The following is a 20,055-nucleotide window of genomic DNA, read 5'->3' on the forward strand; positions in this document are numbered from 1 at the left end:
AGTTGCACTGACAAGCTTTCTCAGTCAGCATTTTTCTTCACAAAGCTTACATATGTCCTCTCTACCCTGTCCCCCCCCGTTTTGCTTGGAGGGTCTATTATTTTAGTAACATTCCACCACCACCCCATGGAAAAGAGTTGGAGTTTTTCTTGGAAATAGACATTTACTCTCAGTTACAATGAAAACATCAGAGGTCAGACAGAGAGACGCTCTGGAACCCAGTTTGTTGCATTTTTTTGTTTTGCCAGCAAAACAGAGAATCACTTGCCTACCAAAAAAACCCCATTACCATTTCTTGCCATTTTTAATGGGTCTTTCAACATATGTTTACTTTCCTTAACACCTCAGCTTCTGCATAATATGGTGATGTTATGTTTTGATGTTCTGCATAACATGATGATATTCTTATGCAGAAGATATGATGATCTTTGTTCTGATTTGCGTTCCGTACATGTGAAAATGTAACTGCTCTTAACTTCTTTTAACCTTTGAAATACCATCTTTATTTAACTGCATCTTTTAATTCATATTACTACATTCTGAGTAACGGAAGTCAATTCATCTTTATGTTTTGATGCATTTATTTGACTGTTGAGTCCATTTTCTGTAACTCCTTTTACTTGGTGGGACAAGTGGAGCACAGGCTTGCATCTGTCATGCCTATGTTGCTTGTTTGCATTCATGCCTTAAAAAGAAATCTATTAATGAAAGCTGATTTGCTTTTTAATTAGTGGTGCTACATCGACATAGCTGTGGTCTTTTGGGAAAAGCATCCTCATTTTTTTTTCCTCTCTGCCTTTTTTCTTCTACTTGAAGTGTTAGATGTGATATCAATTTGTGTGAGCATTTGGCTTCAAAAAAGCATCTTTGACAAAATAAAAAGACACAGCTTCTGACCCGCTGTCCCTCAATCTGTGTAACACCAGCCTGAATGACAGCAGGGTTGTCAACCAGACAAAAACCGTCTCTGTCTCTTAATCACTCTCAAAATCTTTCACTTCCGGCAACTTGGAAGGCTCCTATCATCTACTGTGTCCAGAGGCAGAAGGAACTTCCAGTTTGTTCTTATTCCATCTAATATTGCTACTCTGATGTGTTCTTCTCCCTGGGCACCTTTTCTCTTCGTGGGGCCAAAAAGTGGTAAGAAGAAATAGGCAGGCTCTCTTGTTGAAGTTTGCATGGCAGAGACACAAATATTCAGCCTTCTTCTAGGAGCCTTCAAGAATAAAGCTCGCACCCATCTCAGTTCTGAGCCTTCCTTGCTCCTAGGGAGCAGGGCACAGCAGTCTTCTGCGCATAATTGATGGATATTTTTGAAGCAAAACCTCAACCAGCTAAGCCCTACTCCCACCACAATCTTTAAAAATGTGTTTTATCACTATAATACTGAGACAGATAAAATAGTTAACTGTCAAGGTCAAATGTAAGGTGTGAGGCTAAGTGTGGAGTTGAATTTGGGTATCCTAGGACAGCCCAATAATCTCTGTAAAAAAAATATGTCCAAGTTTCAGCAAAAAACTAACTAGTTTTAGTCCTAAAATTTCTACAAAAGTAGTTTAAAATACATTTCTACTTAATAGAAATTATTGAAACATAATGGGATGCTGTGACATTTTCTGTGCTAAATGCTCAGGACGAGATCAGTCAACTTTATAGCACTCTAAGTTAAAAACAAACAAGCAAACAAAAAACCCCAAACCAACCAAACCATCAAAAATCCCAAATCAGGTATGATAAAAATACTGGATTTAATAAACCAAGGTTTTAATCCTAGCCTCCTAAACAAGATGAAATGCAAGTTGAATTGAAAATATTGAAATACAGTGAATGTTATTTGATGTTGTCTCTGGCACATAATCACTTGTGGTATTCATTTATTCCTCTCCATACTGCAATAATGTACATTCTCCTTAACTAATGGTTGCAGTTTTTAAAGGTGAATCTGGTTTTGTCAAATGAATAATTTTGGCATTTAATGACTAATGTGAAAATAATCTGAGTCAAAGCCATAGGGTAGTCATCATTGGATGTATTTTGTAAACATACATATTTATCATTGAACTGATTACAGATTTGGACAATCTGAAGCACAAAGAGTAGGGAGGTATTCCGAACATGGAAGGATTAGTCAATTCCAGTATTCCATCCACGCAAGGCTTAAAGCACTTGAAGTGCAGCTGCTTGAACTTTGGCAGTAGCAGAGCATTGCGCACTGGCTTTTGCTTAGCAGCTCCACTTTGTGTTAGGAAGACATAAAACCATATGTTTGTTAGTAAAGGGTAGTATCTGAAAGCTATGATAAAAATGCTTTGGATTTCAGGTTACAGTTGTGTTATCCATGTAGGTCTCCCTGATGTGCTTCTCTTTTCTTTCCATCCTGTGATTGTATAAATGTCTGCGGCAAGAGGTTCACATTCCCCTTTTTTATGGCAGACGTGTGTTGAATTATATGGCCAGTCCTGCATCCATATGTGACAAATGCGTGATTATGTGATGCAGGGGAAGCTGTGGCATGTGAGTGTGTCGTGGCTTAACAGAGCGCCTGCGTGTGCCTAGAGGTGTCTGACCAAAAGGTTGACTGCCATACTTAGGTACGCAGGAATTGGGCAATTAAACCATGACAATACCTGCGGCTATAGTGAATTTTCATGTCTTGTTTCACCTGTCACATTGACCCACTGGAGTTTGGAGAAAACAGTCTTTTACTTTAAGGTGAATACCTACTGTCTTTTAGTTCTATTGGTTGTTATTAGAAGCAAATCTAACTAATGTCATGCTTTTAAAATCTCTCTCCTACTCGCTGAAATTAGTGCTGCTGCTGCTGTGGAGTTGAATTAAAAATAGAGTTCGACAGATATGCTAAGTAGGACGCGATGCTGTTTAATGTGGTTGAGAAGTTGCTATTTTTCGTTCCTCATTCAGTGAACAAGCAGGTGTACAGCAGACAGAATAATGTTATGCCAAATTAAGGTCGTCTTTTACACATGGCATTGAGAATTGATTATTTAAATTAGTCTTTTTAGTTATCAGACATTAAATATGGCATCAGCATTTCACTCTACTTTATGTCAGTCTTGTCACTTAAAGTAATGATTTGATAATATGCACAACTGTGATCAGTAAATGCAGAATCTTTATCAGTGTGTTAAAATCAATGCTAGAAGAATGTCACTTTCATATCTAGTGTGTGTGTGTGTATAATTTATTGTCTGTACCATCTGCATGGATCACATACTACAAGCACCATGAAAATATTTTAGGGATGAAGAGAACATTTTATCATTGTCTTTAAAATTGGTGAGGCACCAATTGCTGCTCTGACCTAGATCAGCATGGAAATGAATTGGTGAAAGGTAGAAAAGGAGACTTAAACTTATTTTTACGTTTGCCATTCAGGAGAATAAATCTGAAAGACTCTTCCACTTATTGGGCATTAGCAGACATCTATAACTGATCATAAGGGAGTGTCTTTATACTCAGTTAATTAAGCACACCTTCCTCATTGCAAATGACTGTAGTAGTACCCAGAGGGGACAAAAAATGATTAAAAGAATATCAAAGAGAATAGAAGTGAACAAATTAACACTTTCCAATCTCTTTCCTTTGCAGTTCTGCTGCAAATGAGTGGAAAAATCCGTTGGTTTTTTTTTTTAAGTAATTGTATGATCCGCATTCTCAGTGGCTGTATTGAATACATTTTTATGTGACATTCTCTTTGGTAAGACTCATGTAAGGAGTTAGAAGCCTTTATAAACACATTTTGGAGTGAATTATTTTAAAATTCATTTGGAAAGAACTCAATTGGTTCCAGGGAGGTCAGATAGGAGAACCTTTTATTGAGATAAAGCTTATTATGAATCACGGTGATTCAAGTGCCTAACAATTTTTTTATTCAGCTAGGATCCTTTATTCTTAGGAATGCAAATTCATCACAAGTCAACATTTTGTTCCTCGAGTTTCTTCTTCTGACAGTTTAAGCAAGGAAGTCTACAAAGCTTTGACCTAAAAAGTTCAGTATTTCCCTAGGACAGTGTTTGAAGTGAAAAGCTGGGTTTCATCTCATGCATATTACGTTGGTTGGGGGGAGAGAAAAGAATAACAAATCAACAGTGGTAAAAAAGAGTGTGCTTGATGAGCTTTTGACATGCTTGCAGAAGTCACAGAGAGACCCTTCTCCTTGCTTCTGTGATAACACATATTACCAGGTAGTTTTTTCTTATGTTAATGGTTTAAAACAAGTAGATCTAAACTCTCAAACAATCTAGTAAACCCAAATGTGGAGCACTGAGTTCAGTTGTGTTTATTTCCAAGGCTGTGAGATAGTACTGTGGGGATTTATTACCTCTTTTTCCTTTGTAAATAGCCAATAATTCACAGAAGCCAGTAATATCCTCTGGATGATAGGGAGAAGTACACTGGTTGCAAGTATGAGGTGAGGTGTCCTGGCTTGGGTTTCTTTTACTGCTATTTTTAGATTTCATGGCCTGTTAAGACTGAATATGATATTGATTGATGCTGAATGTACACAAGGGAATTCAGATGATTACATGATACCCAGATGGTGTGCTTTTATACATACAGCAAGCAGGAGCATTTGTGTTATCAGTGATGAGTGATAATAAAGCTTGTGCAGTATTGTGTATTACTTTTTGAAAGTAACTATGCTAATACAGCAATATGAGCTCGCTAAAGGATCCAGCCTTGCTTTGAGCTTTCTTCTAAACTGATGTGAACTCCTGGTCCAGGTTATCTCAGCTCCATTTGCAGTCTCTTGCTGCAGAGAGAGCGGAGCCAAGTGCATATTAAATAGACTAAAAGGTCCATACAGCTTTCTACTTCTGTATCTAGGGCCAAATCCTTTATTCCCACAATACAACATGTGGTAAGGGAGCTCAAATGCAGGAAATAATTCAGAAATCCTCAGTGCCATCAGGGAAAGACATAAAAAACCCCCAGCGGGCCTCATTAGTCTGTCCTCTTGGGCAGCATCCTTCCTGTCACTGGCATCCTTGATGCCTCAGCAGACACTGTGTGGAAGTAGAACATTTTCTGGATAATCTCTCTAGGTATGTTGTAAATTTTTGCTCTTCACTTACCCCGGTGTCCTTTGCCAGACACCCTCTACAATATCTGGGAATGGAGGTGTCATGTGGAGTTATCTGAGCACTTCTACACAGATCACCTATATATGAATATTAGACCTGTCAGAGCTTTCTGAACCTAAGTCAGAAAGTGTTAACTCCCATCAGTCCCACCCATTAGATATGTTTTGGATGGCCTGTGTCAGTGTTTAGCTTATAAGCTCATTTGGATGAGAAGAGTTCAAGATCCAATGTGACATTCAGAAGTCACCAAGATAGTTAAACATTCTTCTGCATATCAGCTATTAGATGTGTGTATATAAAGGTCTAGGTTGTACAACCTCCCAGGCTCGTGAAAAACACCATGAAAGCAGGGCTGTTCATGCAGGCAGCTGGCAAGTCTCTCAGAACGTCTAATTGGTTTAAACAGGCATTTGGTCAAATGTTGCACATAACTCAAGTAGATTTCCAGGCCTTATGCTATATAAAGACTGTGTAGGTGCTAATCTTTTTGTGGAGTTGAGGGCTTTCTCTTGTAAGTTTTAAGAACTGCTAATATTCTTTTAAAATCATAGTCCGTGAAACTCTGCATGCTTTTACCTGCATGCATATTTCTTATTGACAAAGGAGAAAAATTCTTCATTAAAATATGTTGCTCATTAAAATAAGAGCTCTGTAACTGTTAGGGGAAAAAAGGTTTGGCTTTTTTTTCATGGCTATAATGAATAAGTAAGGCCAGAAGGACAAGTATTCATTTTTGTGGGGTTTTTTTTGGTCTGAATGTAAAGTGTTGAGCTTCCTAATGCTAAGCCTTGTGGAAAATCAGACTTCTAGAGACAAATACCTTTCCCTTTTTCTATCTTCTCCAACTCATCACAATGACCCTTGGCATTGTGATGAGATACCAAACCTCTGCTCTTACTAATAAACTACAAACTGTACACAAGTGATGTCCGAGTTTATTACAGGTTATTTCACACTTTGCCTTGTGTATGGTCATGCAAATATTCAAGTTACTAACATAAGAGATCAGGAACCATGAATCTGTATTGTTTCTACCCTCGCAACCAACCCATTGAAATGCATATGGAATTTGCCATTGACTCCTTTTAGAGTTGTCCTCTGGATATGGGGCTACCATCCTGTGGCCTTGGGGAGATGGAAGTTGAGTTGTTTGTTCAAGTCCCCTTGCAGAAGCCCCAGGTTGAGGTTTCATGGTGATCAGAACTGAGCAAGGTGGAGGAAGGAGCAAGTAAGGTCAGAGTACGACCGTGTTAGGTGGTATGTCGATTTCACATAAGGTATATGGGTAAGAGGTGATGATCCCTCATCTAGCATTCATTTCTGTCCTTGTGAAGGTAGTACAGTGGGTCTTGAAGGGGAATGGGTTTCTTGGAGAGGGCTTTCCTCAAAGACAGGGAAGGGACTTGACTGTGAGAAGGCAGAAGTGTTTCCTGAGGCGTCAGAAACAGTTCTTTCCAATTCATCTTTTCTTGTGGAGTGGGGAACCACTGGGAATGGAGAGCCTGTTTAACTGTTCTCTCTGCCCAGGCAATCCCAAAGGGCCTGTGGTTTGCAGAATACTCTACTGCTGGGCACTAGGCTAATGTTTTCACTTAAATCTTTTCCCATTTAATGTTACCAAATAAAAACAAAGGTGAAGCAGAAAAGAGAAAGCAACAAAACAATGGCTGAGTTTACCCTGTAATGAATTCTGGGAGATTTTTTTCCCCTTCTCTTTCATGATCTCCCTCCAAGGAGGAAACAATTGATACAGTGTATGTAAGTGAATTAATTGACTTTTGTGGAAGTACTTGATGAGTACGGCATGTCTACAAGTTTGGAATAAAACTATGTTCCAAAGCTGTCCTCAAGAGTAGATGGTTATCATGTTTAGCTATGAAATTGTTGGCTTTTGTCCTTGGTGTGTCCCATCGAGTCACTTCACTCTTTGCATTAAAGCTAAAAGAAAGCCCACATTAATAAATATATTTCAAGTTATAAAGATTATGCTGCTGTAAGATAACATGATAATTGAAATTTCTTTGCATATTTAAAGATAATGTTTGAAGTTAAATACCATTGATTTAGCCTAGTAAACTGGATATTTTCCCTGTCCTTCTATTTAAAAAAATAATATTTTGAAGTCATTTCACAGAATTTAATTTGTATTTTAAGCTGTAATGAAAGCTGTTTCTGCTTCCTGCCCTTATTAAAATAGTTTTTGTGTACCATGAATTCCATTTTAACCACAATTCAAAAAGGAATGCGCATGTTACTTATGACTTTCCTGCTATTCTTTCTTTTGTTTCTTTATTTTGCTCTTAGGTTTCCTCAGCACATTGTTAGACCCAGCCCTGGCAAGAAGGTGATTGATATGGCTCTTTGTGCCCTGGCTAAATAGCTAAACATACAGTGTATTGTGTCTGCACTCAGGGAAAAAATGAAATGCAATTAAGTTCATTTCAACTTCAGTAACATGACATTTCTGTTTCTTTAATGTCAGCCTTTATTCTCTTTTATAATCAGATTTTGTAACCCTTTTTATAATGTCTCCTCACTTCACCAGTCACTAAATAGGATGCTTGTGTTGCAAATTAATTAGAAATTCTCATGCGCTCGGGCTGACTTGTTCCAAATCTTTGGTGTGGTTTCCATATCTTCTGAGAGAGCACATTTCACCAGCCACTGAGCTGTGAGGCACAAGGTCCATGTACACTCTTGAATCCTCCATATTTGGCTTTGCAAAGGCTTGTTGTGTTCCCATTTGGGAACTGTAGTATTTCTTTGCATATTTCAACATGAAGAGTATGTATATTAGTGGAGATTTTTCAAATCTGGAAAGAAGACTCCTGGGAAACATTCATTCACCCTTTGTATTGACAAAATCCATGAGGGTAACACAGCCTTTCACAGGAGTGCCTTATAAGAATGCAGGAGAATGATGGGAGAGGAGATGAAAAGGAGAGGACAAAAGATCTCCATCATCCAGGTCTTTGTTCATAATTACAAATTACAAAAATACACAATATCAATGCTTGGCTCTATGGAAAGCATTTGCAGAGTATAGTGAAGGGTTAGAAGAAACATGGGGGATGAGTTAGGTCCCTATCTAAATTTACTTTAAAGACTATTATAAGTAGGTTTCAAAAGCCATCTTTAGGTTCAGTGAGAATTATTATTTCCTGATGAAAAATACATAAGCAACTCCCATTAAAAAAACCTTTGAAGGAGAAAACCTATAACACTTGCAGGTTTCCTGCCCATATTACTGTTGTAATATTAAATTCTTCTTTGCTTTAGCTCCAGTGTCCCATCCCCCAGCCTTATCTCCCCATCCCTATGCACCCTGTACTGTTGTTTCCTATAATTAGTGAAGATACACATCTGTCTTCAGGCTACCACCTAATCTCTGAGGCCATATGGGTAAATGGAATATAATTATAATTTGGTAGAAATTGAGTCTTCTGCACATGGTTGTGTTGTTCTTGTTCTTTTTAAAGCAGGCATATTGCATCTATGACACAGTAGGGTTTGGAGGATGGGGTTAGTCCTTGCAAAATACATATTTTTAGGTGGAAATTTTGTTGTGTTATACTTGGGTGGGAATTAACGCCATTTTGGGAGGAATTCTGACACAATGTTACCACAATATGCAAGCACCCTGCATATTGTGAAGAAATCATCTGTGGTTATATGCAAAATATTAACAGAGGTCATTTTTTGTCCCCCTCTTTTTCAGTTATTTTTATTTCAGTTGCTGCGAGGACTCTCTTACATCCACCAGCGTTACATTTTGCACAGGGACCTGAAACCACAGAATCTTCTGATCAGTGACACGGGGGAGTTAAAGCTGGCAGACTTTGGTAGGCAAGCAGTTAATTACAAGTCTCTTATAATGTTGCAGGAATGTCAGACAGATGGTTCCATTGATTTCTCTTCCCCCCACCCTATTCCTTAGACACACCTTCTTCATTGTAGATAATTGCACATTTTTCTCCTGAGTGAAGAAATTGATTATGGTCAACAAAATGCTTGATTAAAAGGGAGCAAGTAAAAAACAAATATATACTCCAGTTCTCACAAGGAAGATAATGCTGAAAGTATTTCAGTTTTATTTACCATGAGACCTCTGAAAGAAAAGAAAGAAAAAAAAAAAAAGAAAAGAGATAGAGATAGATCTAAGGAAATACAGACTATATGAAGAGCACAATCACTTTATGGAATCAGCTCTAGGGTTGTGGAGATCTGGGTTAACCTTCATTAAATGGTCATTGAAGGAGACTGAAGGATACAAGAATAATTGTTTGTTCAAGAATAAAGGACACTAGGATCACCTAGACTGCTTTCAGTATCCATTAGTCCCTTATGGGGAAGCCTTATGTGGAGTACAATGCGACGGAAAATTGTCCACTGAAATGTCAGCATTTTTGCTGGTTTTGAATTTTAATTTGTAAAAGCTACTTTCTAGTGGCTACACCAGGGCAAGTACTCTTTCCTCTGAAAACCATTGCGAATGCAGATGTGGAAAATGGCAATATTTTTCTTTAGTGGTTTCAGCAAACTGTTGTAGGAATTTCTTTCCTGTAGGTCAATTTCTCAGCTACTGATTCCAGCAGAACTTCTGAAGTAAGCTGAAAATGTGACCTATTGGCTGTTTAAAAATGTCTTTTATTTTTATGACTGCTATCCACATCGGGCTTCAGGTTTCATGCAGCAGCAGTAATGAGGGAGCCGTATGTGCTAATTGGCAATTTCACTGTTAATGTAGTCATGTTTTTTTGTCTTTTAATTAGCATTACTGCAATTAACAGCTCAATGTGTATTTGCTATGCTGGAGAAAAGAACAGGAATTCAGGTGGACACAGTCCACAAGAACTTGATTGGCCTTTGGTTTGTAAGGCAATTAGAGAAATAGTATTAGAAACAATTATTAACTGGTTTTAAATACCATCTTCTGTTGCTGTTTTCAAAACTTGAAAGGTGTCGGAAGTGTTTTTAAGAATGCTTAAAGAAAGCATTCCTGCATGTTTCATTTTACTATAAGATTTCATCTCTTAATGATTCACCTCTTTCATATATCTAAGTGTTTTTGCAATGAAATATGAGTTAGTCCTCTGTTGAAGGTGCTGTGCTGTTTGAGATGACTAGTTTTGATGTATCATTTATATGTATAAAACACTGTGAACTTACCTGACTTCCAAGTATCACCCTATTACAAGTCCTTCAAGAGATTCTGATAATGGTGCTCTGGCTTTGGTGGATACTGAAAAATCTGTAGGTGATCTTGCAACTCTTCTGTACCTAAAATGTTTCATGCGGTGTGGGGGTTTTTGGTGGTGGTGCTGCTGCTGAAGCTTTATGACTTTTGTGGCCAGGGAGAGGGAGGCTGCAAACTTTGCAGCTGTGTTTCTTAGAGAACAGAAAACCCAGCACTATGAAATGCCTTGCTGGACTTGCAAACCAATCAATAATACGTCCAGCTCAGATGCAGGTTGACCTCTCTCTGGTTGTATTGCCAGATGTTGCCATAAAGCAGAGGAAAGAGTGGGACGTTTGTTTCACCTTGTAGGACATGTAACTATCATTCTGATGAAATTATTGCCTCATTGCAGCACTACGTTAAATATCCCAGTGATAACATCAAAGGCAGGATTTTCCTAGTTTTGTGTTGTTGGGAATTTAAGTTGACCATTGTGTATTATTTTGAGAGAGAGACTAGAGATGCTTAAGTACAACCAAACAGAAACACCCAGTAGCAGACATATGAATGTGTAATATTGTGGAGAGGATTTTTTTTTCTCTTAAAAGTTTCTCCTGACCTAACAGAAACATCTGTGTAGATTCTCTTATGCACTGGGAGAATATTATGTATCTCAATTTTTTTTTTTTAAGCTAGATTTTCTTTCATGGCTCATGACCTCATAAAATTGAAAACCAGATGGGTTAAATTTCTCTTCTGAGAACCAAGATGAAAAATTAGAAGTGATGAGGTTAAAGTCTGAAAGGTCATGACTTCTTTCACTGGAGACATAAGAAATAAGAGCACACCCATGTGCTCTCTGCGTGCACCCCTGTGCATATTTACTTATTTAAAAGCTGTATTATTATAGCCCATCTTCCACCTTTCCAGTATAAAAGACTCTTCTTAAACAAGATGTAGAATACAGTCCTGTTTCTCTTTATGTTTTTCTTCTGTGAATGACTAGTTCACAATAATGTGCTTGGAAAGGAAGTCAGTTTAGATTGTATATTTGATTAATTACATGAGGAGCAGTATGGAAATTAGAGAGGGTTTTGCTTTCAAATGCAGTCAAGGCAGGAGAGGACCTATCAAGAAATCAGTTTCTGTCAGAGATAGAATTGATTTTGGTAGCACAATAAATATAAAATCTTAGAGCAAAGGCCTTTTAGTCTCTAAGAACAAGACCTTCAGATTTTGGTTTCATAAGTTTACAAAAAATCAACAGCACGGGCAAAGTTTTTCATTTGGTGTCAGGCTTATTTAATCTTCTCAGTGTAGGATATCAAATACTTAAAAGCAGGCCGTAGTGGATCATAGTTCTTGAATAAACAAGGTAAAAGAAAGGCTATTCATACCTGCCAGTGCATTGCACTGTAGCTGAAGTGGAATCTTTGAATAACTGTGGGCATGTGTTTTTCTACAGCAGGGCTCCCAGACATAGATACTCCACTGTGTGGGAGTGTCTTTGTTCAGATGAATGACGGTTTGCTTTTCTGTTCATTGTGCTATAGCTGCTAGGAAATGAACATTTATGAGAAGACTCAGCAGTCAAATGAAAAAGGAGAACAGAACATAGAGGCTTTATCAAATTAAAAATGGATGAGCTATTAAAAATGGCTTTCTCAAGAAGATATAATAGGGGAGACTGCAACTTGAATAATTGTTGCTATGAAAAATAGTCCTTGAGCTCCACTCCTGCATTCTGTTTTCACTCTAATTAAAATTCCAGAGGAAATTAAAGTATATTAGGAATTCTCCTTATGAAATGAAGTGCTAGAATTATTTTTGATCCTGTGATGTGAATTTAGCTGTCTATGGGTTTGTTTATATTCCCCTGCACATATGTCTGACTTGAGGAGAAATGAAGTATTAAAAATCTTTAATGAGCAACACCATAAATGATTATAAACTTAAATGAATAAAGCCTTTTGATTTATGCTAGTTACTGCATAGACTGGGCTGTGTAGCTGTTTCTTAGCCTTTGGTTAGTAGTTTCTTCACTGTAGCTTTTCTTTGCACTGTATACAGATCCATTTATTGGCTTTTGGATGTGTATGCTTCACTGACACGACAAAGCCTTGAGCAGTTTGGCAGTTTGGACTAAGCAAGTTCTTTTTGTGTGGCTCAGTGACTCGGTATATACCATGCTTTTTTTGTTTTGTTTTTGGTTTTAGTGCCTGGGTATTGGCATTTAGCTATTGTCTATGCTGTTATAAATCAAGATTGGCTAATCACTTATGTTTGCATCCATACTTAATAACTCCAGCACAAGGTCCCTAAATAGCTGATAACAGTCAGGTAGGAGGTGGGTCTTACCTTCCATGTGGGATTTCCAGGAAGGATTTACTCTTTCTGTTCCTTGTTTCTTATTTTATGTCCCAAAACGTCCACTAACAGCTGAATATTCTGACTCTTCCAGAGACAATGTGGACCTTTAACCTGATCATAGTATGCCTACTCTTATACATCCTTTAGTTAGAATAATTTTGTGCTTTCTGGGTTGTAAGATATATAGTTACACTTGTTATTATAAATTTCTTACAAACATTTCCATAGCTTTTGAGGGTAGGCACGCTGACATCACCTTTGGATGCATTGAGAAAATCCTCAGGGCATGGATGTAGAGAACAAAATATTTAAGCTTGACTAGCATGTGAGGCAGTGGTAGTGTTTCTGAGGCTGAGAGAAACTGGCCAAATTAATAGTAGGTCCCTTGTCCAGCTTTACCTGTGAGCTGATGAACTTGCTGCTGGAGATTGTATTTCAGGGGACTGATTGTTTGTGAAGCTTACCTGCAGCCATTTGTCTTTTCTGCTCTGCCTGCAAGAGAAGTGAACTGCACAGAGAGGGTGGATGAAAAGTTTGAAGACCTTTTTGGTCTCTGTTTTGGATTGTGCAGTTATTGTAAGTGCCTGGACCTTATGTGTTGTCACATAGACTTTCTCTCTATGCCATGGCCCCAAGTTACAATATATGACTATGCACACACCTGAGAGGCAGAAGTGCAAAATACAATTTCAAAGTATGAAACAGCAGGTGTAGAAGGTATTGTTAGTTTGACTATAATTTGCAAGGACAGGAGAAGTTGCTAATTGAGTTTTTTATTTTTAAGACTTGAATAGAAATTTCCCCTTCTCTCTGTTCCCTACCCCAATATTTTGTTAGTTTTGTTCCATTAAAAAATATTCAAACTGTGGTAACAGTGCAGTGAATTCTAGTGTTGCGAGGTGAATGAGGAAGAGCATCAGGAACTTAGTGCTTTAATGCTTTAGTGCTTGTTCTTGCAGTCAGAGTTGCTCTTTCTGGACAGTGGGAGGGGGCTTTGGAGAGAAAAACAGCACGACAATCTTCATGGAAATGTCTTTGCTTTACTCTCCCAAATAACACTGACCTGAAGCTTTTCCTGTCAGCTTTTTGTTGTCTTTGGGGATCTCCTTGGATGAGTAAGGAGCTACAGGAGGCCTGCATTATGGCGGAAATCCTGCCTTAAGCTTTCGGAGTTCTGTTAATATAAAGCCCTGTGATGTAGTAAAAGAAAGAATCATGTAAGTGTGATTAAACCATGCATCCTTCTAGATACATAGGATGATTAATAATAGATAGCAGGAGCCAAGAGGCTTGAGTTTTGTAATAAAGAGAATTATACTCAATGGAGTTGCAGTTTAAAACTACAGCTGAGTATTAAAGAGGATTCCATGAATTTCCATATAGATTTTTCTGTGGGGAGCATCTCGGAGATATGTCATGGGGGACAAGAATATTGCTGCATAGTTTACTGTTAAAATGATTAAAGCTATGTTGACAACTTGAAAAAAAATTAGTTCTTTTTTTCACAGTAAAAATCCCATAAAGAATTTATTTGTAATGTACCATATAAGATTCATGTGAAAGGTTGGATTGCATAAACGATTGCTTGCATGGATAACTGCTATGTTTTCCTGTGTAAATGCTCCACAGAGTATCAATTCTTGAAGATGCTGGTATAAGGAGTTGTCATAGTACCTGAAGAGATGGTATTTCATATTGTCAGAGGTGCTTGATGAAATTGTTCTCAAAACTCCTCTGACAGCATCTCTAGTTATGTAGGCTGTCTCCCTCTGATCTTCTGGCTTCCAATGAGCTTGAGGAACAGTGGGCCATGGCACTGCAGCCGCCTGGCGTTCGGGATGAGCTGTAGGAGCAGCCTGGATCACTTCTGATGCAGCTGACTCACAGCAGGCTCCGACTGCCTCAACAGCAGGCCTTTTCAGGGCTGTAGAAATGTGGAAGGTGTCTGGAGTTTTGTTACCAGAGGCTGCTGCTGATAAAGGGAACCAGCTTACCCCAAATGTATGCCCACAGTCCCCTCTAACACCCTGTCTGAACTGAACAGAGGTGGAAAAGGCATTTCTTTCCCATATCCCTGTGGGAGGCTGCTGTTTCCTGGGTGCAGCCTGTTCCCCTATGATAACAGCCTTACAGCCTTTGAAATCTGAAGAATTTGTTCTTGTACCCCCCAGGAAGGTCAGTAATGGGTTTCTTTGAGGGCTCCATTTGTAATAAATATCAAGAAATCAAGATTACTTCAGTGAGAGTGTTGTGATTCAGTTCTAAAAAAGGAAGTGGGAACTTCGAAAGTGAAACTCAGGCTACTCAAACCCAAGTTAGGTTGCAGGTCTGTACGAAACACAGTTATTTCTGTAATTAACTGTAAGTACAGCATTTTCCATTGAGGGCAGAAGGTGATAATGCTGTTCAAAATGGCAGCTGTGTTGGAGATCTGGAGCAGCAGAGCTCTCTGTGCATTTGTCCTGGTGTAATCTCAATTGCACGCTACTGAGTCAGTGAAAAAAGCCCTTGCCATCCCTGTTGCTTTCTAGAGCCAAGGGGCCAGAGCTTAGGAGCAGAGCTGATAGGTAGCTGTGGGACCCAGGAGCAAGGGCTTCATGTGCTGGGCTTGTGACCTTCTCTCATCTTGCCCAGATCTACAGTGAAGAGCGGAGAGGAGATGTGTATGTGGCAGGAAATTTCAAGTGACAACAGTGCAGAGGGGTAGATCTGATTTGTAGCATTTGGGCTGAAGAATTGTGCATTGGTTTAGAGTTGAAGCTGTAGGAGGATGTGTGGTCTAGTACCGCTGCAGATACTCCTAGCTTCTCATATCTATTTGGTTTGTCATTCTCATTGCGGACCTCCCGTCTAATTTGCTTCATAGATCTGATGGTTTTATTGAGGTATCAGGTAAATACAAATACAAAGTTTGCCATTGTGAGAGTCAATGCAAGAATAATACCTTATGAACACCAATTGGGTTTCGTAACCTATGGAGAAAGAGTAGATTCGACACAGGATTACTATGTGGATACAGCAATTTGCAAAAACTGTGAGGTTCTGTTTTCAACTAAGACTTTGACTTCTCTCTACTAACAGTAAATACAGAGCAGAGACACACTGAATTTTTGTCTGTATCAGTCTTCAATGATTGCTTTTAACAGTTGAAATTAAAATTCTTCAAATATACCAGTCTTTTCACTATTACTGAAGTCGATGCTGTAACTTACACTCTTCCCACTGAGAAGTACTGTGTAGGATTATTTGCTGAAAAGGAAATTTCTATTTTCTTTTTTTAAAACCATTAAGGAGCTGGAGATTGGTGTGACTCACTAAATGGGTCCCCTGTTAAACGCTTCTCAGGTTACTGTGGGTTCAATCCAGTTTCCCATTTTTACAAGTTAGAGTTATAGTGAGCCTTTAAATAGGAGGAAAGCATCTTAATTACCCATTAAGGGCAATAAAGGAAGTTGGTTATGACACCATTAAAACAACTGTGATGAAAAATTTGTTTCAGTGTTTTGTACTTAAGAAGAACATGGGATTTAGATGTCATCTGTACTGCAGATAGCTCAGTGATGACTGTGATCTTATTATTATCAGACTCATGATTATTTTTGTTGTCCTGTATTCCCCACCTGTGTCAACCAGGCAGTTATGTGATAATTGCACAAAAAACATGGAGAACTGAGATCTGCTGACTGTACAAGAGAGATCCATCCATGAAAATGAATGTGTAGATGTGTTTAAAATCTGGGCAGTAATGACAAGTGGATTTTTTAATTGGAAAAAAAAAAAAAGTCTTATTTAGTCATGTGTTCTCCTATCAGTTTTATATGAGAACATTTTCTCTTCCTACACATCTTGCTTCTGTTACAGCCTTAGTTTGACTACTGTGGGTACAAGCCCTGTATTTAAATTATTGAACTTTCTGTAAAACTCTACTGCTCTGAAGCTTCCGTTGTTTCTGATTGTTTCTAATTCAGCAGTTAGAGAGGAAAACAACTACTACAGTCATGGTAAAGCTATAGCCAATATATGGTTGATCCCATAGTACTTTCTGTCTTTGCTTTCTTGGTCTGATGATGGTTTTGTTTAATGTTTCCTTATTTAAGAAATGTATTGGATTATATACTGAGAAAATTATGGCAAATTTTAAAATAATTTTAATTTCATTAATGTGCTAATAGTTATGAAGATTTATTTTACACAGGAAATAATCAGCAATGTGGAAATGAAAGGATAACTGGAAAAGGTGTAGATTAAAGAGGAAACAATTCATCATCAGTCAGAACAAAAATTGATATGCAAAGAAAAAGATTAACATGAACAGAGGCTGGCAGTTCATTAAGAGAAATGTGCTATTTAACACAATATGAAATAATTCCATAATTGAGATTGCATTTTGAAGAAGTGATGGCTCTGTAATTTATAACATCGTTTGTTTTGCCCCAGACAGTTTAAAAGCTTACCTTACTGCAATATAGACACATTTTATCTAGGTAATTTTTAATAATTTATGCAGGGTTTTTTCATTTCTTCTGAAGGACACAGTGCTGGCTATATTAATATATTTATAGATGCATAATTCGTACTGATGTGAATAAAAATCGCACTTTCAGGTCTACCTGCCTTAAGATGAGAATTTCCACTTCAGCAGTTGGCCTTCATGATAGCCAAAAGAGGTCAGGCACTGCTTGTCTTAGTAGTACTTAACACTTCTCCAGTGAGTTACAGTTACAAAGAGCTGTACAAATAAATGTTAACTCCACATAGCTACCCTGATGTATGTTACAAGTAACCAAACTTAGCTTGACCTTTTGGTCTTATGATTTGAAAGACCCAAAGTTCCAATATTAAAAGTGGGAGATCAAGAATCAGCAGCTTTGTATCTGGGCGATGTAAGAACAACCACCACTTTGCATGGGGAGGAAATGCTGCTGTGTGACTCTTGTGTGACATGGTAGGGGGAATGGCTGGCTAGATCTTCACCTTGTTAAATGTGCCCAGGCCTAATGTGCCTTCAAGGTCAGTTCAGCTTTTCCCACGCTTGGGTTTTATGGCTCATAATATGTCAGATCATATAACTATTTTCTCTGTGGTCATTGGAAGTAAGGTAGAAGGAGACTTTCAGATGTCATCTCTTTTATTCCCAGAGCCATGAACATACTCCCATTCTTCTTATTGCAACAATTTTTGAGTCACTTGGACATCACATTTTTTGGTTGTATCTGCTTGTATAGCTTTATTTGCTTTTAATGATAGTTCATTGCAATGGTCTTTAAGTTAGCTATTAAGTGCAGTGGTTTGATTGTAAAAGCAGATACCAAGTATGAGGCTCTAGAGGGGAGAAATGTGTCAGTACTGTCATCACTGATGTTCAGTTCTGGATTCTTCAAGCAGGCTGAAAATTCGATTATGCTTTGAACTATCTGTAGATCTTAGGAAAAAAACAAAATAAAAAAAAGAGAGAGGGATAACAAAAAAAGGCAGTGGCTCACTGAAATGTACTTTATAAACACAAACGCCTAATGTTAGCTTCTTGAAACTGTGTCAATTCTTTGCCCATTCTATCTTTGAGTGCTCAGGATTACCACCAGCTTTACTATGCAGGTTGCAGGATGTGATGCTAAGTGAGATGTGCTCAGCTGTACTTGTAATTTGCACATACACGCAAACTTGAAATACAACATGGTTTAAATAAAACATGAAATATTGCAAAGGTACTAATAATATGACAGTAGTATTTTGTCTGTGGTCAAAATACTATTAGGGATCCTTTGCTTGCAATCTATGAGTAGTTCTTATCAAACACCAGTGGAGAAGTATATCCATCATCCTTTAAGTTAAATGAAAGAATAAATAAAAGAATGGCTTGGCTTCAGTACTAACATTGTCACATGTTTTATTCAGTTGAGATACAGTTCTGCAATTCTACCAACTTAGTAAGCTTACATCTGTGCATAATAGACTAGATTTGGTCATACAACTCCAATTTTGCCATCCTGGCAGTGGCATTTTAGTGTTTCAGTATCACTTTAGAGAAAGATACCTCATAAGGAACATCTGCTTTTTTAACTACGTATTTCCAGAATCATATTGTTAAAGCACAGCCTTAGTGTTCTTCTAATGTAATGTCTTAACAAATGAAATTGTCTGTTTTTATTTCTTCTTTTTCAGTGACAAAATTATATTAAGAGCTGATTAGGTGGCTCTGCAGGAATACAGATGCCTGATTACTGATGCAAAGTCAAATAATCATTTAGACCTAAGCATATTGGAATGTCTTTCACGTAAAACTTTGCTTCTAAGATTTGTGATTCAGCTAATTTAAGATGACATAGACATTAAATGAGTTTTGAGAAGCAATTCAATTGAACAGGTGGATCTGATATTCCAGAGATTCCTGTCGTAAGATATTGCTTTATAATATTGCTTTACAGAAGAAACAGTACTTACATGGGTTTTCTTAATGGTTTCACACTTGAAAGCAAAGTGAAAATAATTTTAAAAGTTAGGGAAGTTTGTAAGTCTTCTGTAGGTATTTTTTCTTTGATGTATTTCAAAAAGCTTTGAAAGAATTGAGAATTTTTGTTTTGTTTTGTTTTGTTTTGTTAGTTTTGCAGCATTGCCTGTACTGTATTGATGTTTTCAGATCATTTTTCTCTGACTTACTCCAGTGCAGTCAAATAGAAGGTTTAGGTGCTGTGGGTGTTATCTAGTATCTGAATGTATGTACTAATGGGATAGCACATGCAAAACCTGCTGGAGCTCTTTGACAGAACAGCCAAGACAGTTTGTTTTACCTGTTAAGGAAATATGTGAGCTGCAGAGTATAACATATTGAAGCAATGACAAAAATCAGCTGAGTATTTGTCTTATCTATAAATAGTCTGGCTCGGGTACTGGAAGCAGCCTGGATCAAACTCCATGATCACTAGAGAATTGTTTGTGCCAGGCAGGGCAGCTGTGGTTCGAAAGATGAGCCTGCATAATGAAATAAATGCAGCTGCATCCTGCAGTATAGAAATGAATGCTCAGGTGACACCTTAGCTGGAAAGGAGGAACATCAAATGTAATTGCATTGGCTGTGCAGTACAGGGGCCAGAAGTTGGTGACTCCTAGTTGCAAAATTGTGCTGTTTATACGTAAGTCAGATCTTGTACTGGAAGAATTGATGGTTTCAGCACCCATGTGGTGACAGTTTTTCAAATTCACAAATTCCACTCCTGCAGGGTAATGTCAAATGGCAGTGTTGTTTGATTTATAAATAAAATAGTTGCCAGATCTGCTTTCCAAAAGTACTGTTTGTTTGTAGATGTTAATATTGTTGAAATACTTGCTTCTCTGTGTAGCCCTGGTCTTGTTTAATTAACTATCCTAGACCAGTTCCTGGGATTTGATCTGTTTGTAAATAAA

General features: G+C 37.8%; 1 protein-coding gene across 3 annotated transcripts in view; it reads left to right on the top strand.

Moving 5' to 3' along the window:
• Positions 1 to 20,055, top strand: part of CDK14 (cyclin dependent kinase 14) — a 318,486-nt gene that overhangs the window by 156,133 nt on the left and 142,298 nt on the right. For all 3 annotated transcript variants that reach the window (XM_030491797.1, XM_030491816.1, XM_030491807.1), the window contains one exon: positions 8,824 to 8,947. In XM_030491797.1, coding sequence (XP_030347657.1) covers positions 8,824 to 8,947 — 124 coding nt within the window. The remainder of the gene's footprint in view (positions 1 to 8,823; positions 8,948 to 20,055) is intronic.

Source organism: Strigops habroptila, chromosome 1 (genome assembly GCF_004027225.2).
Source record: "Strigops habroptila isolate Jane chromosome 1, bStrHab1.2.pri, whole genome shotgun sequence".
In the NCBI taxonomy this organism is placed as follows: Eukaryota; Metazoa; Chordata; class Aves; order Psittaciformes; family Psittacidae; genus Strigops; species Strigops habroptila.